This window comes from Aspergillus uvarum (genome assembly GCF_003184745.1).
Source record: "Aspergillus uvarum CBS 121591 unplaced genomic scaffold BO82scaffold_3, whole genome shotgun sequence".
Taxonomy (NCBI): domain Eukaryota; kingdom Fungi; phylum Ascomycota; class Eurotiomycetes; order Eurotiales; family Aspergillaceae; genus Aspergillus; species Aspergillus uvarum.
This window is the reverse complement of record NW_020291300.1, coordinates 768,882-794,065: the sequence shown is the minus strand read 5'-3', so window position 1 is coordinate 794,065 and position 25,184 is coordinate 768,882. Positions and strand designations below refer to the sequence as shown.

General features: G+C 48.5%; 12 protein-coding genes across 12 annotated transcripts; 7 read left to right on the top strand and 5 right to left on the bottom strand.

Annotated features, from left to right (window-relative positions):
* The first annotated feature begins 656 nt into the window (after positions 1-656).
* BO82DRAFT_91368 (forkhead box transcription factor) lies at positions 657-3,500 on the top strand. The gene has a single exon (XM_025641651.1). The coding sequence runs from the start codon at positions 900-902 to the stop codon at positions 3,060-3,062; it is 2,163 nt and encodes a 720-aa protein (XP_025496831.1). The 5' UTR covers positions 657-899; the 3' UTR covers positions 3,063-3,500.
* A 77-nt stretch (positions 3,501-3,577) lies between these two features.
* On the bottom strand, positions 3,578-4,546 carry BO82DRAFT_325988 (BUD31 family protein). Its single transcript, XM_025632894.1, has 3 exons — positions 4,262-4,546; positions 4,018-4,148; positions 3,578-3,933 (listed from the first exon to the last, which is right to left on the bottom strand). The coding sequence occupies exons 1-3, from the start codon at positions 4,431-4,433 to the stop codon at positions 3,790-3,792; spliced, it is 447 nt and encodes a 148-aa protein (XP_025496830.1). The 5' UTR covers positions 4,434-4,546; the 3' UTR covers positions 3,578-3,789.
* Positions 4,547-4,781: 235 nt separating this feature from the next.
* On the top strand, positions 4,782-5,322 carry BO82DRAFT_325984 (Tim10/DDP family zinc finger protein; the record flags this gene model as incomplete). The annotated part of the gene is made up of 2 exons (XM_025632893.1): positions 4,782-4,887; positions 4,973-5,322. The coding sequence occupies 2 exons, from the start codon at positions 4,782-4,784 to the stop codon at positions 5,137-5,139; spliced, it is 273 nt and encodes a 90-aa protein (XP_025496829.1). The 3' UTR covers positions 5,140-5,322.
* A 221-nt stretch (positions 5,323-5,543) lies between these two features.
* BO82DRAFT_350341 (60S ribosomal protein uL23) lies at positions 5,544-6,503 on the bottom strand (the record flags this gene model as incomplete). Its single annotated transcript, XM_025634126.1, has 4 exons — positions 5,544-5,726; positions 5,784-6,070; positions 6,135-6,196; positions 6,475-6,503. Coding segments are annotated over 4 exons (466 nt in total), but the record flags the coding sequence as incomplete, so codon positions are not given.
* Positions 6,504-6,738: 235 nt separating this feature from the next.
* Positions 6,739-8,192, top strand: BO82DRAFT_350339 (25S rRNA (adenine2142-N1)-methyltransferase). The gene has a single exon (XM_025634125.1). The coding sequence runs from the start codon at positions 6,891-6,893 to the stop codon at positions 7,752-7,754; it is 864 nt and encodes a 287-aa protein (XP_025496827.1). The 5' UTR covers positions 6,739-6,890; the 3' UTR covers positions 7,755-8,192.
* BO82DRAFT_272660 (putative transporter) lies at positions 7,812-9,789 on the bottom strand (the record flags this gene model as incomplete). Its single annotated transcript, XM_025631030.1, has 5 exons — positions 7,812-8,193; positions 8,267-8,433; positions 8,511-8,608; positions 8,664-8,792; positions 8,847-9,789. Coding segments are annotated over 5 exons (1,719 nt in total), but the record flags the coding sequence as incomplete, so codon positions are not given.
* Positions 9,790-11,648: 1,859 nt separating this feature from the next.
* BO82DRAFT_350335 (translation termination factor eRF1) lies at positions 11,649-13,547 on the top strand. Its single transcript, XM_025634124.1, has 5 exons — positions 11,649-11,844; positions 11,893-11,942; positions 12,005-13,133; positions 13,189-13,361; positions 13,415-13,547. Exons 2-4 carry the CDS (start codon positions 11,925-11,927, stop codon positions 13,191-13,193), a joined length of 1,152 nt encoding a protein of 383 aa, XP_025496825.1. The 5' UTR covers positions 11,649-11,844; positions 11,893-11,924; the 3' UTR covers positions 13,194-13,361; positions 13,415-13,547.
* A 129-nt stretch (positions 13,548-13,676) lies between these two features.
* Positions 13,677-14,874, bottom strand: BO82DRAFT_350334 (prephenate dehydratase PHA2). The gene is made up of 2 exons (XM_025634123.1): positions 14,802-14,874; positions 13,677-14,735 (listed from the first exon to the last, which is right to left on the bottom strand). The coding sequence occupies exons 1-2, from the start codon at positions 14,856-14,858 to the stop codon at positions 13,839-13,841; spliced, it is 954 nt and encodes a 317-aa protein (XP_025496824.1). The 5' UTR covers positions 14,859-14,874; the 3' UTR covers positions 13,677-13,838.
* Positions 14,875-14,945: 71 nt separating this feature from the next.
* Positions 14,946-19,395, top strand: BO82DRAFT_300715 (uncharacterized protein). Its single transcript, XM_025632063.1, has 6 exons — positions 14,946-15,765; positions 16,012-16,207; positions 17,808-17,995; positions 18,046-18,143; positions 18,561-18,603; positions 18,656-19,395. Exons 1-6 carry the CDS (start codon positions 15,063-15,065, stop codon positions 19,069-19,071), a joined length of 1,644 nt encoding a protein of 547 aa, XP_025496823.1. The 5' UTR covers positions 14,946-15,062; the 3' UTR covers positions 19,072-19,395.
* A 134-nt stretch (positions 19,396-19,529) lies between these two features.
* cbf5 (pseudouridine synthase CBF5) lies at positions 19,530-21,321 on the top strand (the record flags this gene model as incomplete). The annotated part of the gene is made up of 5 exons (XM_025632891.1): positions 19,530-19,750; positions 19,816-19,972; positions 20,036-20,667; positions 20,721-20,947; positions 21,004-21,321. Exons 1-5 carry the CDS (start codon positions 19,639-19,641, stop codon positions 21,319-21,321), a joined length of 1,446 nt encoding a protein of 481 aa, XP_025496822.1. The 5' UTR covers positions 19,530-19,638.
* Positions 21,322-21,864: 543 nt separating this feature from the next.
* On the top strand, positions 21,865-23,273 carry BO82DRAFT_370964 (FYV10 family protein; the record flags this gene model as incomplete). Its single annotated transcript, XM_025637244.1, has 4 exons — positions 21,865-21,918; positions 21,984-22,523; positions 22,591-22,785; positions 22,842-23,273. The coding sequence occupies 4 exons, from the start codon at positions 21,865-21,867 to the stop codon at positions 23,271-23,273; spliced, it is 1,221 nt and encodes a 406-aa protein (XP_025496821.1).
* A 66-nt stretch (positions 23,274-23,339) lies between these two features.
* On the bottom strand, positions 23,340-24,799 carry BO82DRAFT_350331 (25S rRNA (uracil2634-N3)-methyltransferase). Its single transcript, XM_025634122.1, has one exon. It carries the CDS (start codon positions 24,669-24,671, stop codon positions 23,400-23,402), a length of 1,272 nt encoding a protein of 423 aa, XP_025496820.1. The 5' UTR covers positions 24,672-24,799; the 3' UTR covers positions 23,340-23,399.
* Between the last annotated feature and the right edge of the window lie 385 nt (positions 24,800-25,184).

Here is a 25,184-nt window from a genome sequence, read left to right as displayed (position 1 = left end):
AAGGAGACCAATCAGTAATGTCAAATCCGTACATGCCTTGAGAGCCAATTTCAATGTGTATCGTCATTTGTGACAATACTGGAGCGCTGGATCCGGGTCATGAGCATGTTCTCCGCTGGAAGAGACGCGTCTTCATCACGCGTCAAAACCATACCATACTACCTGACTAGACGCGCAAACTTCCTATTAACAGGTTTGGAGTCATGCTTGTCCTTCTTCCCTTTCATTCTTCAATCTGCTAAGAATTGCTATTTTCCAAATCTCTCGCGCATATTCCACTTGACCCCCCCCCCCCCCCCCCCCCCACCTTGCCTGGAGGGACCTACCTTACCAGGCAGGCTAAGGCATCTTGAACTTAGAGGTGAGAGCTGCTTTCCCGCGTACCTCCTCTTTTTCGATATCCCACCGACCTAGTCTTCGTCACTTTGCAATATCTTCGAGCCTAACCTACGAATTAAGTATCTTCCGCATCGCTCTCATCCTTGCAGCATCTGGATCGTTCACCAAGTAGACCAGCAAGTGAAAAGGCCTATTTTGCACTTGAGGCTACTGTGAACCAAAATTCCAGTCACAATCGCGTTTACCAATCTCGCTTCATATGACTTGTGCTTGATTATCACCCTATGCCACCTCTACTACATCAGGTGGCCTGATTGTTAAGTCTCCTAGCACGGATCTTCCCATCCTTCTTTAAGGCGCGTGGGCGACGCCCTTGTCTTCTAGGCTTCATTTGCTTGCGATACAACTTGAACGTTAATTGCTTCCGTTATCGGTGCCCTATCGAAGCCTAACGTCTCTGATTAAAGTCCGTCGCCATTAATTGATTCTCAGAGACCGCGGCGTGTTTGGCACTCATCACTCCCATTCATTCTCCAAAAAAGGTTGCGCTAGCGGCAAATATGAGTTCAACACACTCGGCTTCGACTGTTTCGGGGCCCTCACCACCCCTTCATGGCAGGGTCGTGTCCAAGCCACATCCTCACCTGGAGCCATCGCCTCTACCATTGCAGCCTGTTGAGAATATTCCCCCGACTCAAGTTCGTGAACTGTGTCCGACTCCTCCTGGCTTACGAAGATTGTCACCAACGAAAGCGTATCGAGGCTCGGCTGCTTCAATTTCAGGCCGAGGGAAGTTAGGATTTGTCCCGATTACAGCTCCCCCTCCGCCAGCCTTCACAACCGATTCACCCACCAAGCGACCATCTGTTCCGGCATTCAGTCTTACAGCTGCCACTTCATCGATACCGCAATCCGCTCTTTTCACAACCTTTCCCTCAGTCAACCCTGGGAAACGGTCACATAAGGAAACTCATATCTTAGATGATACTCCCAGTGACAGTTTTGCTGACTTCCCTGAGCCTGCCTTGATATCCAAGCAACCTCTGAAAAGAACCCTTTTGGACGCCGCCCCACTCAAGGAACGGACGATCAAAAAATTGAAGCGCGAAGACATTATCACTGTGATGCGACTCCCAGAACCATACGAGATGCCACTAATCGAAGATGACGGCACAAAACCACCGTACAGCTATGCAACCCTGATTGGAATGTCTATTTTGCGTGCTCCTAACAGGAAGCTGACCCTTGCACAAATATACAAGTGGATATCTGACACTTTCTCATACTACAAGAATAGCGATCCTGGATGGCAGAACAGCATTCGCCACAATCTCAGCCTTAACAAAGCATTCATTAAACAGGAGCGACCGAAAGATGATCCAGGCAAAGGCAATTATTGGGCCATAGAGCCTGGCATGGAGACGCAGTTTCTCAAAGACAAGCCCCTGCGCCGAGCGACAATGTCAAGTCTCCCGCTCCCGGCAGCTCCTCCTAGGGATCCGGCTCCCTCTCAGAGCTCTAGTACAACCACATGGGCTGTTCCTCCACCGACATTTACTACAACAGCGAAACCATCGAAGACTGTAGATCTGTCATCTGACGCGACGCTTCCTGCTTCTGACCCCGCGCTCCAAGATGATACAGGCGACGAAAGTGTGAATTGCAATGCTTTGCAGCCTCCAGCTCCTCGTTCTTCTCCTCCCCAACCGATCCATTCCTCACCTCCTGTTATAGCAGCTCGCTACTCCCGCCAAGGAACCCCTCCAACTCCTTCCCATAATAATACATCTTCCAGCATTGTCCACATCAACAGCAAGCGAAAATCGCATGCTATGAATGACAGCGGTTACTTCTCGTCCTTGGAATCTTCTGCCATGCGACCAAACAAGGCCGGGCACATCCTGACCTCAGATTTGGAAATCGAACCCCCTCGCATCAAACGCGGTCGCGCAGAAGAAGAGATTGCCCGTATTCGAAGCTCGTCGCATGACATAAGTCCCAGTCATTGCGCAGTGGTGAAAGAATCCGGGGTCGTCGTAAATTCCTCTCCACTACGCGGTGAATTCGTCAGCATGCTACCTCCTCCAATTACCCCCTTAATCAAGTTCAAGAAACCAGCAAAACCGCCGCCGTCCGTGTCGCCGAACACTAACCTTCGTAACCATCGAAAAAAAATTCAACAGATGGTGAACTCTCCCATCAAACATCTGGGACTGACGGATGAGGACCTTCCATGGAGCCCTGCCTTCAACATTCAAGACGAGAGTTTTACACCAAGTGACAGTCTAAACACGAGCTTCGATGTTTTTACAGATCCAACTACAGACAACTTATCAAATGCGGCATATGGTTCTCCCGAGAAACGCTCGGCGAGGCGTACCCGAGTTAATCCTGGCGGCCCCAGCAGTAGTATACTGGCTGATATTACAGCAGTGAGTGTCAACACTCGCACTGGTGTGCCGTCGATACCATCGAACAGAAAGGGTCTTCTCTTCCCTGACTCCCCGTCCAAAGCCCCAGAATCAGGGCGCTACATCGATGCCACTCATGATGACTTCTTCTCATTCCATCTTTTCGAGGAGAGTCCAGGAGAAGTTGATGGCGTCGATCTCTTGCAGGGATTCCAGAAGATTGGGGATGCAAGCAAGGAAGAAACTTCGCGTCTAAAACCATACGCACCGAGGCCACAGTTTAATCATCGCAGCAACACGTCCTTGTTTTGATTTCCCAAAAGACCGGTTGAAAATGGAGAGTCGCCGAGTAAAAGAAGTGCATCAGGCTCCAACCATGCTATGATGTGTTGTTCGACAGTATTCCAACTATGCGCGCCATCTAACCACTTTGGCTGAGATACTGTCATCCTACGAATGATGAGATGTTAAGCGGCCTAGGAACTAATGCCCTCTCCTTTCTCGTTCTGGCTCTGTTTGAATTATCTACCTATGATTGAATCGGTGTTTCTGGCGTTTTTCGGATCAAGGGGATAATCATTGCACCTGAGATGACCTTCTTATGACCTTTACGATGACATCTGATCAGATGTACATGAGCAACAATTTTGTTTCACGAACTTTGAGAGTATTAGTCTGATTTTCGTGTGTAACCAACACGAGTCAGTCTGTGGTTCCCATTTGACAGTCATAAATAATTATCCTACTTTGTTCAATTGTTGAATGTCTTGAATTTGGATTTGGGTATCATAATGATCGTAGCAAAGCTAACCAAACAAGGAAACCATGCAAAGATACAGCATCGGCGACTTTCTTCAGGTCCAGGCATACTAGACAGGAAATGAGGAAAGAGTACATTTCAAAAGACAGGCAACATATTATACCCGCCCAAACGCCATATATGAGGCCCGTCTGGTCAGATTGTTACCGCTTTAAAATAAGTGGTTCGGAGCCGCGCGCGCGAAGGTTGTTGTCTGATAATTGCCCCGCTGCCATAAGTCTAGTCGCTGCTTGCACAGCCTCGACAGCCACAGCTTACACATTGAATCGTTTGGTCTTCCTTCAGTTGCGCTTTCGGTACCCGACAAATGCAGGTTGCATTGAAATTCGTTTCTTTTGTCTGTATGCAGCGAAGGCAACAGAGCTTCATCCATACCAAATCAGCAATGCGAACATGTTATTGCAACGCAGGCAGCGTTGAAGGTTATGGGAAATATTTGGGAAAGACCTTTTCGTAGCCTTGCTTTTTCCACTTGGCAATCAGGTTCGCATCGGCATAGTTATTCTTGAGGAGCCACTCATAGAGTTGTTTCGATATGGCTTCCTTCTCGTAGTACAGGTCGTATATATACCGAGACCCTAGGTTCATATCACTTAGCCACTGGAGATATATGTCGAAGTCGATTGCTGTAGAGAAGGTCGACTAATGCGAGGGCTTTAAGTGGGGATAGCAAGACAGGGAGAGTACGCACTTTGATGACTTATCTGAAATATAGGCCACAGCATCTCATGCTTCTTCTTCCCATCGTGTGATGCATTCTCTGCGTCTTTCATCTTGTTGCCGAATTCGAGTAAGGTATCTTCGATGTCATCGAAACCCGCCGGAGGTGGCTTACGGGTACGTGATGTTCGAATAGGAGGCATACTGGGAAAGCACGGCGCAAATGCAGATTGAGGCGGAGGTTTAAGCGAGTGATATATCACGTACGTCAAGATAGATAGATAATGTTCGACTGCTGCGAGATTACAGAGACAAGCCAACAGATGATTGAAACCTCGAACGGTCATAGGAACAGATATTCCTTTTTGCCATCTCACACCGCCATGTGACAGGTCCGTAGAATTGCCTGTGCGGGTTAACTTTGGTTACCAGGAAGAGAAGAGCCCAACCACCCGGTTAGACACCAGCTTCCCGGCTACGACAACATCTTCTTCACAACCACTCTTCCCCTCCTATCCTGTCATTTCTCTGGCCAAGAAAAAAAATTCACCATGGATACTCAAACGCAACTTGACATCGCCAAGCTCAATGATGCCGACAGAAAAGAATTGACCCAGTACCTCGCAAACGAGGCACAGAAATCCAACATCCAGCAAAGTAAGTTGAATAGGGAGTAGTCATGGTGGACTGAGCGAGCGGGCTTTTTTCAAGAGTATCAACTGATTGTCATCACTTCTGCAAGCTGTTCATGGCCTGGCCGATATTTGTTGGAAAAAGTGCATCACCGGAAAGATCTCGTCGGGCCGCCTAGATCAGCCCGAGGAAGCCTGTGCGCAAAATTGCGTGGAACGATGGATGGATACGAATTTTGCTGTTTTGAAGCACCTCGAAACCCTGCGGGGACAATGAAAGCTTCGTGTTCGGGGTACTAATATGTATACAATTGCCTTTCGAGCTCGCTCTCTCTAGACACTCTTGGTCTGTGGTGTTGGTTCCCCAATCTTTCACTCATTTGGATCGAGACCTTCACTGGACAGGAATCCAAAATCGCTATATCTAGGCCATATCAAGGAATTGAAACTCTCAAAGTAGACCTATATACCCGCATATCGTATTCCACCAATCCCAGGAATTAGTCCTGGACCCGAGAAGCGCCATGAGTGACGTTCACATCCACCGCACTTTTACGTCTAGAGGTTTCCGTACTAAGACTCGGGAGAGTATGACGGGTTACCATCCTGTGTTATCTATACTTCATTACTCTAACACAAGTTCGGGTAATGCTTTTCATTTTTTGATTTAATCATTGCAACCTCGTCGTAGCACTGGCAGTTAACTGTATATTTGATATTGATGAACCACCGCACAAAACTAAAAGAAAAACCCATCCAGTCCCAGACAAACCCATCTAGACGATAGCAAGCTTGGTGGCAGCAATATCCAGAGCGTCGACGTCGGGGGTAAGACGGGCGTAAGCCTTCTTGGAGCCGTCGGGTCTGCAGAAGTTAGATTTATCACCGGCCACCTCTAGAAGTGCAGATCAATTCACATACCGGACAAGAGTGTTGACCTTGACGGTATCGACATCGTACAGCTGCTTAAGAGCAAGCTTGATCTGACGCTTGTTGGCCTTGACGTCCACGATGAACACAAGGGTGTTGTTCTCCTCAATCTTCTTCATGGCGCTCTCCGTGTTAAGAGGAAAGAGAACGACCTTGTGGGCATCGAGGCGAGGCGCGTGGGGGATCGACTTGCGAGGGTACTTGGGCGACCGGGAAAGCTGAAGGGTCTTGGGGCGGTGGAAGGTGGTCGAGGTGCGGACCTTGCGAGCCTTGTGCGCCTGGAAATCGAAAACATTCAGCATCAACAAAATCAGAGGTGGCTCGGGTGTTGACAGAACGTACACCTGCACCCTTCAGAACTGCCTTGGCAGCAGCACCAGCCTTGCTGCTGGGCTTGGTCTTGCCTGTAAAATTCCACATGTCAGTCCTTTGGTTCACTAAGAAAAATTGCTCATCTCGACAGCCAGCCCGGGAGATATTCAAAACAGTTTGCGCAAGTGCCAAATCAACGCTGAGTTCAATTTCGCCATGTTGCTCCTGCTTTGCTGTGCTGGGATGAAAATCACGTAGATCCCATAGAATTCCACCAGAATGTACCAATCGATGCGCGCAAACTCGGGATTCGGGAAAGGAGAATCTGCAGGCTCAAACATCATGGGAAATTGGCACGGAATTAACCTACCTTGCTTGTTTTCCACCTTAGGGGCCATGGCTGTCGTCCGGCGCTGTCGTGGTGATTGTCGCAGTGTCGAGAGTCGAATTATTTGGAAGGTATTCGCTTAGCGAAAACCCTACGGATACTGTGTGGGTCACCTGACCTTCCCGCTCTCCAGGCCTCTCAAATATCTTGGCGTCCTCTGAAACAGGCTAGACTTAGCCAACCAGGTTATATGTCTCTAGTATCACGTGTGAATCAAGTGGCCCAATTCACTGGTCTGGCCGACTCGCTCCGGCTCGGTTTAATTCTATGTATCATGCTTCGACTCAAGCCCCGGCGTTAAGTGGTCAGGTTCTCCTACGTAGGCATCGCGTTCGCTCGTATCTTGCTGTGGGATTCGAAGTGGAAAAAAAAAGGAAGCACCCAGCCAACCAGCCAACATGATAAACTCAAAAAGACAAAGGCTCAAAAGGCCGACTCTTCTCTCTCGAACTCGCCCACCAACAATCAAGCCAGGCCACGCAAGCCTCTCGTCAAAAGCGACTCGAAACCTCATTCGCTCACATCACAAACTACTCAAAGCACGAACGCAGGCTTTGCAGAGCGGCGATGCAGCCTCAGTGGCTAAAATCGATGCCCAGATCCAAGAAAACGGTGGTTTGGAAAGCTACCAACACGCGAGCAAGCTGGGCCAGTCATCCACTCGCGGTGGTGATTCCAGCAAACTTTTGGTTGACTGGCTAGCCCCCCGACTACAGCCACAGAAAGGCAAACTTTACAAATATCGTGTGCTCGAAGTTGGAGCGCTTAGCACGAAAAACGCCTGTTCCTTGAATCAATCGCTCGAAGTCACCAGGATCGATCTTAATTCACAGGAGGCAGGCATTTTGAAACAAGATTTCATGGAAAGGCCTCTTCCAGAACACGTGGGCGAGCAATTTCATGTTATCAGTCTCTCTCTAGTACTCAATTATGTACCGGATGCACTCGTCAGAGGTGAAATGTTGAAGCGCTGCACATCTTTCCTGGCCAAATCGCCACCATCCGGTCTTTCGCAAGATGCATGCTCTTGCTTGTTTCTCGTTCTGCCAGCCGCCTGCGTCCATAATTCTCGCTACCTCACGGAAGCCCGGCTGTACGATATAATGTCAAGCATGGGGTTTATCCTGTCAAACAGCAAGAAAACTCATAAACTCATCTACCAGCTCTGGGATTATACTGGTGATTTCAACCCCAGAACTTTCACCAAGGAAATGCTGAATCCTGGCAAGGTCAGGAACAATTTCGCTATCATTGTCAAATGACACATCCGTGGTGTAAGGCATTAACGGAGAAGAATGAGGCATTCGGTGTTCGGAGCCTCACAATGCAGCAATGGTTTCCTGCGGCATAAAGGACCAGGCGGTTCCAATGAGCGCTAGTATCGAAGAAATTACTAGCAAAGACCAGTTCAGTAGTCGCTCTCGTGGGCTAATCTCTTTGCCGAATATCTTCAAGTGAAATGCCAGCGGCAGGATAATGCATATTGTGAAGCACAGAGCCGATCCCATTAGCGCCATAATTCTGTCGAATGACGGAAAGACAACTGCCATGCAAACAATAAGGACGATCACCGCTATGCGTATCGCAGCTTTTGAAGCTTCGCGCAACACAGATTTCATCGCTCCATGCTGGATTGATTGTCCTTCCGGACGCGGAACAAGTCCACATAGAACCTCAATGGTAGCCACGAGAGGCCGGCAGCTGCAGCGCGTCAACCGAAAGAACCCCTTCTGAGAGGCGCGAGAGGAGTAATGTAGATATGCTCAACACTTACTTCAAGGGTACCTTAGTAATTGGAATCGTCGCAATAAATACTATCATGCAGATAGATAAGGCACGTGGGAATTCATTTGTCAACAAAATGTTGGCAGTAATCTCATCCCGGACTGTGTCACCAAACATAAGCCAGCCTACAATGGCCATTGCACAATCGAGGGAATACTACAAGGAAACATCGTTGTTAGTTCCAGAAGAGCTTTCACTATTCTCCCCTGCTTTTTAAATCATCGTTAGCTTACCGTAAAGGAATACGTTACCACGAGACTTTTGCCATACTTCTGCGGATGTCTCATATCCCGGTAGATGTTCGGAAACACACCATGGCCGCCCCACGGTGCTATGAATCGTTAGTTGCTCCCATGAATTTTCTTAATCCTCAACATCAGACTTACACATTATAAGGCCGAAGCTGAGAGGAAGAGTTGCCCAATTATCCGGCAGTAGTGAAGTCCGGGCTGGTTGGAGCAGGGAACCTGGCGCTGTTGCTTTCAGCAGCCCATCGATGCATATGATCAGGACAACTGCTCGTGAGATCAGTATGATATGTCATAAGCCTATCAAGGTAGTAGACGTACTAGATGTGCAAGACAGAATGCCAAGAATACTTGTCACACTGAGAAGCCGCAGTGGTAAGAAGTTTAGAGGGATGAGCATGAGCCCACATATAAACTTCCAATGGAGAATGCTCAGGCCAGGTACCAGAGCTTGCAGGCTATCTGCAAAGAGTACAACAAGGGCAACACACGCACCTATGAGCTCCAAGCAGAACAATAGACTCGTGACTAAGCGCGCATGATACCCAAAACTGATATATGCTAGATCAGCGTAAGTGACAAGACTTCGGTCAACATCCAGGCACTTAGCCAAGATTTTCGCTGTATATGCTGTGGTCATTGCTGCGAAAAGTAAGAACGTCAGGCCTATAAGCCAACCCGCTTGTTTCATTGCCAACGGTAGGCTTAAAAGGCCAACGCCGATTAATACGTTTACGGAATTGAAGATAGTTTGCGGAACAGTAGATTGCCCAACCACCACACATTCGCGTGTACCATCGTTGTGTTGGACTTGCTTGACAAGTAGTGACGCCCCTTCAGGTTCCACTGCGGTATCACCACGATTTTGTTGTTCCCTGTGAAGTTGGGCTGCATTCCTTCGCGCTGTTTGACTGATTCGCGAAGAAATTGTACCGTAGGATGTCCCGAGCATGGGCTCACATCTGTCTGGACTCGTGCTCGGGAACCCCGAATAGACCTGTGTAGCAGTACTGCGATTTTCCGCACCCCCATCCGAGCTCAATAAAGGCTGTGTAGAGCTCACCTCAAGGTCGCGCTGATCGTACGACCTGGGAAAACTTGATCTTATAGTATCCCATTCTTCGTCTGCGTCAGCTGTCACGAAGGAGGGGCGACGGGGTAGAACTTCCGGGAAGCATGCGGCTCGCTGCCACGACCGTGCGAAGTTGTCGATGCTATTGACTCCGCCGGCTTGCCGAAAACGCGCGGAGAAGGAGGCCGATCTGGGTTGCTCATTTTAGAGGCTGTTGTTGACCCATAGGAAATGGGGGCCATAGGTTGTTTACCTTGACCTAGGTATAAAATCCTCATCTTCCAAAGAGCTGCTGAAGCTATCGGTCTGGAACGGTGACGTTGAGATTGGCCTGCCCTGGACAATAGGCCAATGGTGGCTCGAATCTACAACCTCATCGTCATCCAACAAAGCGGGTTGTGACATTTTATCCTTGTATGCGAACCAACTTGGTTTCTCGTGCTAGTCAGCAAGGTGATATCAGTGCGCTGTAACAGCTATAGCCGAACTGAAGCGTGAAGGAGGCGTAATAGAATATTGATGGCCGTCCAATCGGGAATAAGGGCGGCGAACAACGATATCGAAGTGATAACTTGAAAGCCAAAGAGGAGGAAGGGCAGGAGGAGAGAGAGAAGGAAAAGTAGAACGGAAGCAGCGCCCACAGACGTCTTGTTTTGGGTGGAGTGACTTAGTCGGGGCCAACTAATTATCAAGACAATACGAGAACAAGGAAGGTGGGAGACCATTCTAGAGTCTGTGTACACAAGCCAGGGTCGTGACCCTTTTATATGCACAATGGCTGAAACTCATATCGAAAGCGACGCAGTCTAAGACTGATAAGCATCAGGCTAGAACCTGTCGCTCAAGCAAGGAAATGGGAAGTCAAATGAATGAGAAATTACTCATTGATTAGAGAGCTACTACCGGGGCTTGGGTGACGGGAGTGGAGAGTGGATTGGACGGACACCGACTACCATGATGATAACAGCAATGCTAGTCCGTTTAGTCCAGAGTGCCTTATCAATAATATTGATCGTTCGAAGCTGGTGGCTATACTAATACGTAAGCCCACAGAGTCATGAGTTGACTAGTTAGTGTGACCGAAAGAGAGCACGACTTGCACACCGCAGGTAATGGATATTCTTGTCCTTGCTCCGTACTTTTTTAAAGATTCCAATTGAGTAATGAGGTACAGTACCTGGTCCCTCGGGGCCTCTCCCATGGAATCGACTTGTGCCGGTTCAATTTATCATTCAGACACTCCAACTTCTTTGGCCCAGTGGAGGGACTACTGCTGCTGCCACTTGAACTACCACTACTACTACTGCATGGTCTTTGTTTTTTGTTTTTGATTGCTTTCGCCTCAATCCATGCAAATCTAGTACTTGGTGTACAGAACCTACACATACACAGAGTAGATACCTAGGCCTTGCACCTATTTTTACCATGCTAGCTGTGTGTGCCCCACTAAGTTTGTGCAATGTACTGTACTGTACTATATGGCTCACGTCAACCCCTCTTTAGACATTCCTCAAATTTCTGCAAATTCACAAGCTCCAGAGGTTAGCATGAGGTGTCAACACTCTCTCAGTTAAGTTCAAATTGCAAAAGATTGTCCTTGTCGCACTATCAAGGGTGAAATACGATGCAGTGCCTAGCATGTCGAGCCTGACTATAAAAATTAGGAGCTACTGTACTGTTATGTCCAATACGTACATATACTGTACATACATGCAAGCATGTATGTATATAGCTACTCATAACTACCCTACTCCGTAGTGTGGGAAGTAGACGCTTATGTCATCACCAACAGGCGACTTGCCGACCCATTTCAATCCATTCCCGCCCCCTCCACGGTGCCTGATGAAATTTGCTTAACACCCCGCTGGACTCGGAAGGCACATAGACCAGCTCTAGAGGTACGTATGCGCTTTTCCACCCCTCCCATCCTTTCGCCCGTCCGCTGAAACCTCACACCTCCGGGATTTGGCTTCTCGCAACCTCCTTTTTCTACATTTTATTTATTCTGTCCCTGTCTTATTCCCGCGATCATCTTCGCTGATAGCACAATCAGCATTTTGCCAGCCTTGCCTCAACCTTTTCCTGGTCGTCTATCACTGTCGCCTCGCCAACATGAGTGCGGCTCAGCCGAACGAAGCGGAGAAGAACATTGAGATATGGAAGGTCAAGAAACTCATCAAGCGCCTGGAGATGGCCCGAGGGAATGGAACCTCGATGATCTCTCTGATTATTCGTATGTCCTCCATTTTGGAATACATGACCGTCGTTGCCATACTAACTCCAAGCCGCTCGCAGCCCCGAAGGATCAGATATCTAGAGCCGCGAAGATGTTGGCCGAAGAATTTGTGAGAGGAGAACTTCGTAGGCCACTTGATATGGTGTAGTGCTAATGCGGTACGTCTTGCAGGGCACTGCTTCAAACATCAAATCCCGCGTCAATCGACTTTCTGTCCTTTCCGCCATTACGTCCACTCAGCAGCGTCTTAAGCTGTACAACAAAGTTCCCCCCAATGGCTTGGTCGTCTACTGCGGTGAAATCATCACATCTGAGGGCAAGGAGCGCAAAATCAACATTGACTTTGAGCCTTTCAAACCAATCAATACTTCGCTTTATCTCTGTGACAACAAGTTCCACACGGAAGCGCTCAGTGAGCTGTTGGAATCGGATCAGAAGTTCGGCTTCATTGTCATGGATGGAAACGGCGCGCTTTTTGGCACACTCAGCGGCAATACCCGAGAAATCCTCCAGAAGCTGAGCGTCGACCTGCCAAAGAAGCACGGCCGTGGTGGTCAGTCAGCCTTGCGTTTCGCTCGTCTTCGTGAGGAGAAGCGTCATAATTATGTGCGCAAGATCGCCGAGTTGGCCGTGCAGAACTATATCACCAACGACAAGGTCAATGTCGCTGGCTTGATCTTGGCTGGTTCGGCTGACTTCAAGAACGATCTGAATCAATCTGATATGTTCGACCAGCGATTACAAGCCAAGGTCATCAAAGTTGTGGACGTTTCTTACGGTGGTGAGAACGGCTTCAACCAGGCTATCGAACTCGCCGCAGAGACTTTGAGCAACGTCAAATTTGTCCAGGAAAAGAAGCTTATTGGAAAGTACTTCGAGGAAATCAGTCAGGACACCGGGAAGGTCTGCTATGGTATCGATGACACTCTTAAAGCCTTGGAACTTGGCGCAGCGGAAACCCTTATTGTTTTTGAGAATCTTGATATTACTCGATGGGTCCTCAAAAGCTCTAGCGGCTCGGACGTTGTTATCCATACCTCCAAGGCCCAGGAAGCCAATCGTGAGATGTTCATTGATAAGGAGACCGGAACTGAGATGGAAGTCAGTGAGCAAACTTCATTCCTTGAATGGCTCGCGGAAAATTACAAGGACTTCGGCGCAGCGCTCGAGTTCGTCTCCGATAAATCAACTGAAGGAAATCAATTCGTGAAGGGTTTCGGTGGAATCGGCGCGATGCTTCGTTACAAGGTCAACTTCGAACAACTTGCTGACTTCGAAGATGAGGATGAATTCTACGACGGTTTGTGTGCTACGCCTGTTACTCGGTTCACGTTACTAATGCCTTCCCACTACAGATTGACGGTTTCGCAGCCTCGCAGAGAGCGAGGATGCACGCCCAGAAGCTCTCAAACCTGATCTTCTGACGGCTCGCCCCGTGATTCGTGAAGGCGGCTCCCACGGCAACCCCATGGCTCTAGTAGCATTCACCATGACATTGCCTGTGCAAGTATCTTGAAGCTGCCCATAGGTATGTTTCGTCATATACTCAACATAAATAGTCTTTAACAATTCGATCTTCAGCAGGGCCATCCAAGCTCCGCATTATGATAACCCATGTTAATCGGGCAGTCTTCGATGCCGCCAGACCTGACCACTGGAAAACAATGATAGGCTGTCCTATCGCCTCTGGCGATGCTCACCGATGACTGCCGAGCTTATAACTGATGGGCTTGTGCGTTTAGACTGTTGCTTTCCATGTATCGGAGTTGCTCTCATTTATACTTATATTCTACTTTCTTTCACTCTACTATCTCGTGAACCCTGCATTCTCCACAAACCTAGGAATCAAGCTATTGTCCTACCGCCTGGCACGTCCTTCAAACACGTGTAGATGTGATTCGGCTGGACAAATATCATTGCAAAATAAGGTCTCCACCAGTATAAGCATACTGCAAAGATGTTACTAAGCTGGGCCGACTTGGAAAGACAAACCTCAATATCTTACCTATACTGCTTCATCTTCGAAGCTTGGTCCAAGCTGGTCTGTCCAGGTGCCCAGGTATCGGCAGTATTCGGTGACCTGTTTCAGTCCATGTAGAATTCCTGAGACTGCGTCTGCGTTCAGACTGGTAGGGGTCAAGTGTCCTTCAACCAGGAACATATACTTCCATGCCTTGACCTGGCTAGGTCGTGAATTGATGCTTGTCAAGTTCATGCCATGGGTCTTGAATATCAGGAGAGCATCTGCCAAGGCGCCTGCGCGGTCCTGGGGCACCATAAATGAAATTAATGTCTTCTTCTGCGCCGTTCCACCAGGCGTCACAGAGGCCTTGATATGTTTGAAATCCACAGCAGCCGGGCGATCGGCCTGTGCATTCACAAGGACCAGAAAGCGCGTGGTGTTGTTCGCATTATCCTCGATATTTTCTGCAAGAATATTGAGACCATGATGTTCTGCGGCAAAGCGACTCGCTATCGCAGCAGTCCGCTCACTTCTCTCTTTGGAGACAATTTCCGCCCCTTTAGAAGTGGACGACACATCCTGTCGTTCGACACCTTTAAGATTCTTCTCAAGGAAGACATCGCACTGACCCCAAGCCTGCGGGTGGGTGTACAGTCTGCTGATAGACTTATAGTCCTGCTGGTCTGGAAGAAAGTCACTTTTGCGAGTCAACAGACAGTGATGAATGGTCAAATAATGCTCCCCGCACACTTTCACATTGCCATAAAGACCATTGGGATCTGCTAGAAGGTCTAGCGTCTGAACGACAGATCCATTAGTAGAGTTTTCGCAGGGGATGATGGCGTAGTCTGCTTTCTCTTCCTGCACCGCGGCAAAGGCATCGGCGAACGACACGCAGGGTAGCAAATCGGCCGAGGATCCAAAGGTCTCAACAGCAGCCTAAAGTATCCGATACTTTAGAATAGCACTTGAATGGGGAATGGGGTGATAGCTGGTGCTTCTGACCTGATGGGAGAAGGAGGCTATAGGGCCCAGGAACGTGACTCTGATAGGCTGCTCCATTGCTCCGATTACTGTGCTTTGAGTTGTATGATTTGGGACCTTCTGCCAAGCAGCGCTGGACTTCTGCAGCGGCGGCTGACATAACATGTCTAAGTTAGTTAACTCCGTGACTGACTGAGCTCGACTCGACTATCCATTAGATCGACAAGCCCTCCGCCCTCTTGAAAACATTTTTCTTCCGTTTCCTCTCCAATCTACCCACGCATGCTGAGTCTGGTGTCGCCCTCGATGAGGAGGCACCTCCTCCGCTTCGGAAAGCAAGGACCGCCCCCGGCAACTTGTCGACAGCACTCCTTATTGAGCGAGCGTCTGCATCGGAAACTGACTGCCCATTCATTGCCCCTCACGTTTGATTATATTTACCCTCAGCAATCTTTCCTCCTGGATCGGACATTGGTCGATCTCCTTCCCCCGTCAGGCGCACTGTCGGAAGCTTTCCCTTCCATCAGAAGCCCATCCCGCCTGCCTCCCGGCCATCACCTTGTCTATTTCCCTCCCCAGGTCTCTTTGTCCCAGCTATTGCCGGATGGCACGGACTTCCTGCATTCTCCAGGATATCCTTTTACCAGGCGATTATGGGCTGGTGGTAGTGTCCGGTTCGCAGCCACGGGTAGTTTACTCCTCGATGGCTGCCGGGCTGTTTGCGTCGAAACAATTCGGGATGTTCTTGTGAGAGGTCAACCCGGTGAGGAGAAAGTGATTGTCAGGATAGAAAGACGAATTGGCACAGTTCGGGAGGGAGAAAATCCTAGCCAGATTCGCGATCGAATCTGGAAGGTGGAGGAGGCTGACCTAGGCCATTCTTCCATAATTGAGCATCGGCACTTGATCTTCATGCGTGATAAGACGCCAGAGCAGCTTACCGATGATAGAGCCAATTTTAAAAAACTCTCCAGAACCATTAAATGTGCGCGAGGAACCGAAAATGCGCCAATGCCTTTCCCTTGCTGACAGTATTTCTCGTGGCCCGAAGCCCCTACAGGTTCTCACTTCCGCCATTCCCTGACACCAACTCGAGCACTGCTTTTTCGTTTTTCGGCGCTCACTTTCAACGCCCACTCGATACATCTCGATCAGGCGTACACCCAGGATACAGAGGGCTACAAGGATTTGCTTGTTCATGGGCCTTTGACATTAATGTTACTTCTCTCAGTTGCCCAGGTTCATATGTGTAACCTGGGTTTCGCGATCAGGGAAATCAATTACAAGAATCTTGCTCCTCTTTTTGTTGGAGAGGAACTGACTATTTGTGGCAAACCCAAGGCAGGGAGGCATGACGTCTGGGACGTGTGGATTGAGGACAGAGACGGAGGACTTGCTGTACGGGGCACTGTTCAAGGCGGTCCTTTGTAGCTGGTGTGGTGCCATCTTCATCTGCTCTAGCTGTCTCACCTTATCATTGCTTGTCCAGACATTCATGAAGTAACTAATGTATCCTGAGGCAGAAGCCGGATAGGCCAGCTTTGATTCTGACCATAGCAGGCTTACTGAGGCAATTCCTGGTCGCTCTCGGTCGACCGTCAGATGTGGAAGATCAGGTCTGGTCTTGTTTGGCTAGTATCCAATCCTTTTTGGGTTTCAGGTACCACCACCAACTTCAAAGTGGCCCTCCCTCAACTAGATATTCAGAGAACCTGTTCTGTAGGGATTTTCATAATCGGACTCATGGATTGAAGCCGGAGATCGTGCCTTGGGGGAGTGTAACAGAACATTTGGGATCTATGAGTATATACCTTCATCAGGGCACCTCTTCAATGGCTCGAGGGAAATGACGGTGAAATGTCTTCTTTATACATATCAAAGACAATTTCTGGGCCTTAGCATGCATTGAGACCTGGACAACGCTGCCAACGCAGGCATTACATCACAATAAAGCGCCCCTTGTGACTTTTCGAAGTGTAATCGGTGGCAACCTCGGATATATATCCTAATGATTTCCATGCTGCGCTTGAGAGATTTCTTCCTTAGTACTTCTGAAAATACAACATGCTCTGGTCGAACTTCTACTCAGCCTTAATCGTGCACTTGATGTTATCTCTGACCTGACGTCGGGCTACTTGCTAGTTCAAGAATTATACAAATTAAAACACAGTAAGTTACTACGTAACATCATATAGTTACAGTAACACAATACTCCGACATATTACATAAGAGTAATAATGATTGACACTGGCTGCTTTTCCTAAACCACCGGCTTTAAACACTTTTCAATAAGGCATATGTGTTTGTCTATATCCAAAAATACATATATACCTGTGAATATTACCTAATCTTGTATAGACATTGTTATCTCTAAGAACAAAATAAAAGAAGACATTCTAAGAAAAGATCCTAATAACAACATCTTTGGCCAGTGGCCAGTGGCCACTGAAGGGAGAAAAAAATCCTAAAATGACCCTGAGCACAACATGTTTCCTGATGTAGCTATTAGTGGTTCTAATACAAACCAAATGGAGCAGGCTGCCCCGGTCTTAATAACAATATATTGTAACTTATATCTCTTCTCTTCTTCTCTTTTCTCTTCCATGTGTAGGCAATGGGATTTGTACCGTACAGCTTACAATCTTGCCGCCTGCTTTTTGAGGCCGTTCTGCCGCCCTCCGCTACCTACTGATCTCGTTTACCGGAACGGAAAATTACTTACCGAGCCGAAGCTAACAAGTTCCACACAATACTTTCCTCTTCATTTGAGCTACCTATAAGAACCCCCTTCTGAACCTATTTGCGGCCTTCTTCCTTCCCTATCTAAAAGTTGGTGCAGTGTCAAGCGAAAGACATTCTCATGTGAATGTTAAACTTAGCGCCTCACAAAACACAAAGGAATATTTGCGGCTGTCTAATCCCTGATTGACTGACTACATTATGGATCAATTTTGGTCTGCACCCCCTGTCATTAGGTATGTCCCAATTGAAACTGTGCTTTATTCTTGCCTGGATAGGGACTAATAGTGCGACCAGGACTCTTTCTGCACTTACCTTTGCACAGTCTGCTTTGATATATGGTGGATTATGGAATGGCTATTATTGCCTGTTCGATTCCCGCCTTGTATTCAAATTTGTCCCAGAGATTTGGAGACTCTTCACCCCATTTATGGTCACGCGACCACGCCTTTCCCTATTCCTGGATGTTTACTTCAGTACGGTGCCATCTCGGATTGGACTCAAAGGCGTACTAATGTGCCGGTAGTGTACACTTACGGCAGCTCCTTGGAAACTGGATCGCCTAGGTTGTCCGGTCCAGGTGACTTCTTCGTGTATACGATCTTTGTAGCCTTGGTCATAATGGTAAGTCAAGGGCGTCAGTTGTTTTTGTCAACATGGCTTGTCCACTCGTTGCCCACTGGATTTTCTGGACCTTCCAAACCACTCTGCCCTATCCCAATCTTCACCCCTCACAAAACAAAACCAAACCTCGCATATCTGCCCGCCCAGCGCATTCTAGCTGAAGCGGTTCCTGGAAACGAGGAAGATCACTCCTGCATCCGTATAGTGCCTACCTCATCGATCCTTTCAGGGCTATATTTGTTGCAGGTATAGTGGGACGACCAGTGAGATAGCTAGCGTGATGCAATGGTTTACGCTGGTGGTTATGGTGCCCTACATTCCGCAATATACCTTATTCAATTTTGTCTACCAGATTTCATTCCTTCGTTCCGCTTCATGTAGCCTCCCCAATTATCCTCTTGTACTAACAAGCCCTAGCTCACTGCAGGCTGTTTGTTGGGAAGTGTAACTTTTACCTCTGGTGAGCCCGTTGTAGCACCGAGCATGCGTGTATCTACTGATCATACTTCTAGCTCTGATCATGGCCTTCGTCTATACCTTTTCCCAGGAAAATCATGGCAGAAAGGCGACATTCTTTGTGGTCCAGATACCTGTGGAATTTCTGCCTTGGTCGATGCTTGCATTCACCTTGGTCACTATTGGATGGCCAGCCGTTCTAAGCGATGGTATGGGCATAGTCGCTGCGCATCTGTATGATTTCCTTACGCGTATTTATCCGGAACTCGGAGGTGGACAAAATTACCTTGTCACACCGGCACTCATCAGAGAATTCTTTTCCGATCTCACGCCCCGTGGCGATAACCGTGCCTATGGTACTGCCTTTCGGTCAGCGGATCAGACCCAAGCCGCCGCTTCTGGAAGCTGGACTTCCGCGTTCCGGGGGCCATGGAATCGAAGAGGTCCGGGCAGACGACTTGGAGGTGACTGAGACGAGGTCATACCTACGTTGGTGCAAGGAGGAGCACAGAAGGGAATATGCAGCAACGGTATGCTAGCAGCAGGATTTAAGTGCAGCCTCAAATACAAGCCGCCGTTCACAAAGGCTTCGCAGTTACTGCGGCTGGGAGTCCTGAAGAGAGAAAAACGCGCTCTTCAAGCAGGTTTGACGGCCAAGTGACAAATGATCGCTAGCATTTTATTATTCTTTAGTGTGAGGATTAGCAGTAGGGAGCGTACTGTACAGGGATAAGATTATCTTCTGAACGTAACAAGGTTAATATTAATTTTCAACATCAAAGAAATTCTACCTACGGTCTTCATATTGTATCATGAAGAAAAGTCTAGGTCACGGGACATCGAGCCGGAGGGCGAAATTTTTGCGCTAACGGTATTGGTCGCTCCAGCTTTTGCCGCACTTCTAAAATTTCCCAGACTTTCTTCCTCGCTAGTGCCAGAGCAAAACCTTAGCTCGGGAAGTGCAATTTTTCCTGCGCCATCTTCTCAACGCGCGCACTTACTTGGCTATCTCAACACCCTTCAGGCCAGACTGTTCACAATGGCGGTTACAGTGGCTAAGGACGAGATGGACTACACGATTAAGCCAGAGGCTAGTGCCTCCAACATCGATACCTCGGAGTGGCCGCTTCTACTGAAGAATTATGACAAGCGTACGTTCACTTCAATCTTGTGAATATCCAGTCCTATGTAGCCCGTGCTGATTTTGCCATGTCAGTTCTTGTCAGAACCGGTCACTTCACCCCGATTCCCGCGGGCTGCTCTCCTCTCAAGCGTGACCTAAAGTCGTACATCAATTCCGGTGTCATCAACCTCGACAAGCCTTCCAATCCTTCTAGTCACGAGGTTGTTGCTTGGATGAAGCGGATCTTAAGGTATTACTACTCGCGTTGCATGACTAGCCGATTCCAAGATACTGAGACTTTCTTATAACAAAGAGCGGAGAAAACTGGCCACAGCGGAACTCTCGATCCTAAGGTCACCGGTTGCTTGATCGTCTGTATTGACCGTGCCACTCGCTTGGTTAAGTCCCAGCAAGGTGCAGGAAAGGAATATGTCTGTGTAATTCGTCTTCACGATAAAATCCCTGGTGGCGAGGCCCAGTTCAAGAGGGCACTGGAGACGTTGACTGGCGCACTTTTCCAGCGCCCGCCTTTGATCTCTGCTGTCAAGCGTCAACTCCGCATTCGAACAATCCATGAGAGCAAGCTTTATGAGTTCGACAACGATAGACACCTCGGTGTCTTTTGGGTCAGCTGTGAGGCTGGAACATACATCCGGACCCTCTGTGTCCACCTCGGTCTCCTTCTTGGAGTTGGGGCACACATGCAGGAGCTACGACGTGTGCGCAGTGGTGCCATGGATGAGAACAGCGGTATGGTGACTTTGCACGATGTCCTGGATGCGCAGTGGATGTATGACAACCAGCGCGATGAGTCTTATCTGCGCAGGGTTATCAGACCTCTAGAGACTCTTCTCACGACATACAAGCGTATCGTTGTCAAAGACAGTGCCGTCAATGCTGTCTGCTATGGCGCCAAGCTCATGATTCCTGGTCTTCTTCGCTTTGGTAAGTGGAGCCTAACGCAACCACGAGTGAAGTAGTGGCTAATGTCCGCAAAGAGGCCGGCATCGATGTCAACGAAGAGGTGGTACTCATGACCACCAAGGGTGAGGCCATCGCTATCGGTATTGCTCAGATGTCTACTGTTGAGTTGTCTACCTGCGATCACGGTGTCGTGGCCAAGGTCAAGCGGTGCATCATGGAGCGGGATCTTTACCCTCGCAGATGGGGTCTGGGACCTGTGGCTCTGGAAAAGAAGAAGCTCAAGTCAGCTGGAAAGCTGGACGTAAGTCTACGAACCCCAATTCACTAATTTCTTGACTGTTCTGACTTGGCATATAGAAATACGGCCGTACCAACGAGGCTACCCCCGCCAAGTGGAAGAGCGACTATAAAGACTATAGTGCCCCCGAGGAAACCGACACTCAGCCTGCCACCGAGTCCGCTACAAACGAGAATGCGGCTCCTACCGAAGAGCCATCATCACCTCAGACAAAGATGGAGGTTGATGAAGACAATGACGAAGAGAAGAAGCGCAAACGGCATGAGGGTGAGACTGCTGAGGAACGCGCCGAACGTAAGCGTAAGAAGAAGGAGAAGAAGGAGAAGAAGGAGCGGAGAAAGTCCAAGTCGAAGGAAGAGAGTGATGACAGTGACTAGTAACCTCCGGGAATTACATGGGCCTGACTTGGGAGCAAAAGTGTTCCGGATGAGAATTCCCTTCTGTTTGGAGCCTTGCCTGGGCAGGAATCCTGTAACATACTTGTTTCTTTGTATCGGAGTCCTGGGTTTGAAAAGGTTATCAATCATCAAATATATGTTTATTTGTCTTAGTCATAAGTTCTGGGATTTCTTTCAGTTATAGCATTACATTGAAGAACTTCGTCTTAGTTATGCCGACTTGGTTTTGCGTAAGGGTATCGTGACTTGGGCGGTGCCACCTCTCCGCCTTTCCCCACGGCCGCCCCTCCCATACCACTTTGAGGACTTTCTCTATCACTCACTCCTAATGTCTTCGACCCCCTTTGATTACCTACTCCTCCTCCTTCCCCCTTCTTCTTCTTCTTGTTCTTCTTCTTCTTCTTCTTCTTCTTCTTCTTCCTCCTCCTCTTCTTCCCGGGGACCAAAAACTAGCCAGGTTCTATCACACGAGTCTGAAGTAGCAAAAACTTCCTCTGTCTTTGGTGCGACCTCTGCGACGTCATGGCGGCGGAGCTTACCTCAACCCGACTCAATGCGGAGAATCATTTGCTCTTGGTAACTAACAGTCGTCTACAATTCGCCGGCGCCGTCTTGGTTTTAACATTCTTACTATTCCACAGGATCAATCGCTCCTTCGTCTTCCCCATGAACTTGCACGTCGGAACTTCAAGTCTTTTCAACGGCTCGTTGAACGGGAGAGGGAACTTGCTCTTCCCGGACTCAAAGAGACTGCTAATGCCTCCATGTCGAATTCCCGAGCGCCCGACCAAGCCATCGCTGCCCTCGATGCTATGATAACCCGGATGCAAGGAATGAAGCGTAAAATGGAGATTCTGCACCAAGAAGAGAAAAACATCCATGAACAGTCCAGGAAACGCATCCAGCACCTTGAAAGTCTTCAGCAAATCCCAAGTTTGGCAGACGTCAAGTACGACCAGTGGTCACGAGTCAGGTTAAATAGGCTCATTGTCGATCATATGCTGCGCTCTGGATATTTAGAAAGTGCACGTCAGCTAGCTCATGAGAAGGGAATTGAGGATCTAGTGGATCTTAACGTGTTTGTGCAGTGTCAACGTATTGCTGATAGCCTGCGTCATGGTGAGACAAAAGACGCTCTCCAATGGTGTGGTGAAAACAAGGCGGCATTGAAGAAGAGCCAGGTTTGTGGAAATGTCTCAGTTACACTCTTGCGCTCGTATGGCTCGAATGGTTAACATCAAATCACAGTACAATCTCGAATTTGAACTCCGATTGCAACAATACATTGAATTGATCAGGAGTGGGAACAGGAAAAAATATGTTGATGCAATGATGCACGCTAAGAAGTATCTCGCCCCGTATATAGAGACACAATCCGCCGACATACACAGGGCCGCAGGACTACTTGCTTTCCCACAAGATACTAAAGCTGAACCTTATAAGGTGAAGAAAGAGCTCGTTATCAGCGAAACACGGTCGCTCAACTAACAAACGTGAAGTCTTTATACTCTCTTGAGAGATGGAACCGTCTCTCCGAGCTATTCATTCGCACTCATCATGAGCTATTGTCATTATCATCCCGCCCTCTACTTCATATCGCACTATCAGCAGGGTTATCAGCTTTAAAGACGCCCTCGTGTCACTCAGCCTACACCTCTTCAAGTTCCAATTCTCTCTCTACCACAACATCCGTCTGCCCCATTTGCTCTACCGAGCTCAACGAACTTGCCCGCAATATGCCTTATGCTCACCATACGAAGAGCTACGTCGAAAGCGATCCGATAGTTCTACCCAACGGCAGAATTTATGGCCAGCAGCGGCTGATAGAGTTGAGCAAGAATGTCGGTTGTGTTGACTCCGGAAAGGTCAAAGATCCAACCACCGGCGAAATTTATGATGAAAGTGAAATGAAGAAAGTATACATCATGTGAAGACATCGATGCTCGATGCTGGGTTCTTCAGATGATCGAAGCTCTTCCTGACATTTCCGTGTGGTCTCCTCGACTCAATTTATTCATATACATATCTAGGTTTAGTAATAGGATTTAGTTGTGTTCTTAATCACTGTCACTATCAGAAGCTTCTCTCGTTCGTTTCTTCCTCGTGCCATGATTAGCTTTGGTCGATAGTGCATTCTTCCCAGGCACTGGTTGGTCATCTCGCCTAAGCTCGAATACATATGTCCTTGCATCCCTATCCTCACCTCGCCATCCGCCTCTGCCTCCACATTTCCCCTCGATCTCGCCCAGTGTCCGTGCATGCGAATAGTCTTGATAGCAAGCCCACGGAAATTTGAAGCTCGTGACCACTCGCAGGCCAGCATGCCGCGCAAGATCCTTGATGTTCCAGAGGGTATAGGGTTCCCCCTCGAATATGGTCACCAGAATTCGACCCGGACCAGACGTATGCTGGCCTTCAGCCTGGCCGGCGGCCGTTATTGAACGTAATGGCTTATCGTTTTCGGCGACATCGTCGTCATCATCCTGGCTGGTCTCCGAATCTGAAGGTTCATAGTCCTCCCACTCATAACTTTCATCGTCCTCCGCCGGCCCTTGACTGAGCGATAACAATGGGATGCAGGCCTTGAAGAAAGCTACCAAGAGTTCTTGGTTGGCACGAACCTGTCGATTTACATCGGTGGAGAGACCGCCGACATGGGGAAAATTGAAGGAGATGATATCCCATTGCCCACCATCCGGGGCGGAAGCGAGAGCTACATTTCTCGCTTGTTGCCATGCCGGACGCCGCCGCTCTCTTCTAGACCAGCCGATGCGAACGTCCTTGCCGCCACCCGCAGGAAGACCCAGTTTCCGAGCATCGACGGAGAACAGAACCTTGGGAAGCTGACGTTTTGGACCTAGCGATGGGTTCTTGTCTTCACTTGAGCTTGCTTTTGAGCTTGCTGAACTGCTGAATGTCGCCAGAATGTCACGGATGTTGAGCTCCACCTGGGGGTATTTGCGCTGAAGAGTCTCCTTGGAGTCATAGCAAGTAGCCAGGACATTCTTGCAGCGATACTGACGGATCAGGGAGCGGGCAAAGGAAAAGTCACCTTCCCCGACCAACAATATGCGATCTTTCTTCCCAAAAGGCACGATGGGTCGCCGATGCTGTTTTGGCGGTTGCGAGGTGACCGCTCCTGTTTTAGTCTTTGAATCCTTCCCTTCATGCTTAATGGCTGCGGGGGGACCGAGAGTCGTGGTGGTGGTGGTGGTGGTGGATAGTCGAGAAAACATGTGCATTTTCCGGTGCTTTTTGTGCAGATGGGCTGCTGCCCCCGCAGCAACACCGGGGCCTTTCTGAGGGCGGCCCTTCTTGGCTTTGCCCATTGATGATCCAAACCACTAGAAAAGAGAGAGAAAAAAAAAGAAAGAAAAACGAAAGGGAAGTCGATGGGGGCAGAGAGAAAGAGAGAGCTAGCCACTGAATGTAAAGCAGAGCAATAGGTGAAGTCGGGAGGTGGTTGACTATGAGGAAATTGGGTATTTTATGGCCTGTTTCTGTTTGTTTCTTTGTTCTCTCACTCTCTGGGAAATGTTAAGCCGCACTGGTACAACGGGTATGCAATCGTGTATTTTCGGTATAGCTACCACCGCGTAAGTTTGACTGAGAAGTAACTAACTCAAGCAGAGAAGAGCATGACATGCAAGACTCAGACTGCCTTTTTCCTCAAAAGATACATTCTACATCAAGTACAAAACAGACGAAACAGAAAATTTACCAGTATCTATGACTTTATTAAAATGTGATATCCGAATTCCATATATACAGACTCAAGACACTAAGACACATTGGCTCATTCATCTTTCCTTACCCCTCCATGCTGCCTTCGCTCCCATGTT

Excerpts from the sequence above, each read along its gene's own strand:
- BO82DRAFT_350334 (XM_025634123.1), bottom strand. The coding sequence starts at position 14,858 with ATGGAGCAGCCTATCAGAGTCACGTTCCTGGGCCCTATAGCCTCCTTC. Across the intron at positions 14,736-14,801 it reads TAGCCTCCTTCTCCCATCAG|GCTGCTGTTGAGACCTTTGG; the intron begins GTCAGAAGCACC and ends CGGATACTTTAG.
- BO82DRAFT_300715 (XM_025632063.1), top strand. The coding sequence starts at position 15,063 with ATGCTGAGTCTGGTGTCGCCCTCGATGAGGAGGCACCTCCTCCGCTTC. Across the intron at positions 16,208-17,807 it reads ACTGTTCAAGGCGGTCCTTT|TGCGACCAGGACTCTTTCTG; the intron begins GTAGCTGGTGTG and ends AGGGACTAATAG. Across the intron at positions 17,996-18,045 it reads ATTCCTGGATGTTTACTTCA|TGTACACTTACGGCAGCTCC; the intron begins GTACGGTGCCAT and ends ATGTGCCGGTAG.
- BO82DRAFT_350331 (XM_025634122.1), bottom strand. The coding sequence starts at position 24,671 with ATGGGCAAAGCCAAGAAGGGCCGCCCTCAGAAAGGCCCCGGTGTTGCT.
- BO82DRAFT_325988 (XM_025632894.1), bottom strand. The coding sequence starts at position 4,433 with ATGCCTCCTATTCGAACATCACGTACCCGTAAGCCACCTCCGGCGGGT. Across the intron at positions 4,149-4,261 it reads ATTTCAGATAAGTCATCAAA|GGTCTCGGTATATATACGAC; the intron begins GTGCGTACTCTC and ends ATATGAACCTAG. Across the intron at positions 3,934-4,017 it reads AAAAGCAAGGCTACGAAAAG|CTCTGTTGCCTTCGCTGCAT; the intron begins GTCTTTCCCAAA and ends GTATGGATGAAG.
- BO82DRAFT_350339 (XM_025634125.1), top strand. The coding sequence starts at position 6,891 with ATGATAAACTCAAAAAGACAAAGGCTCAAAAGGCCGACTCTTCTCTCT.
- BO82DRAFT_91368 (XM_025641651.1), top strand. The coding sequence starts at position 900 with ATGAGTTCAACACACTCGGCTTCGACTGTTTCGGGGCCCTCACCACCC.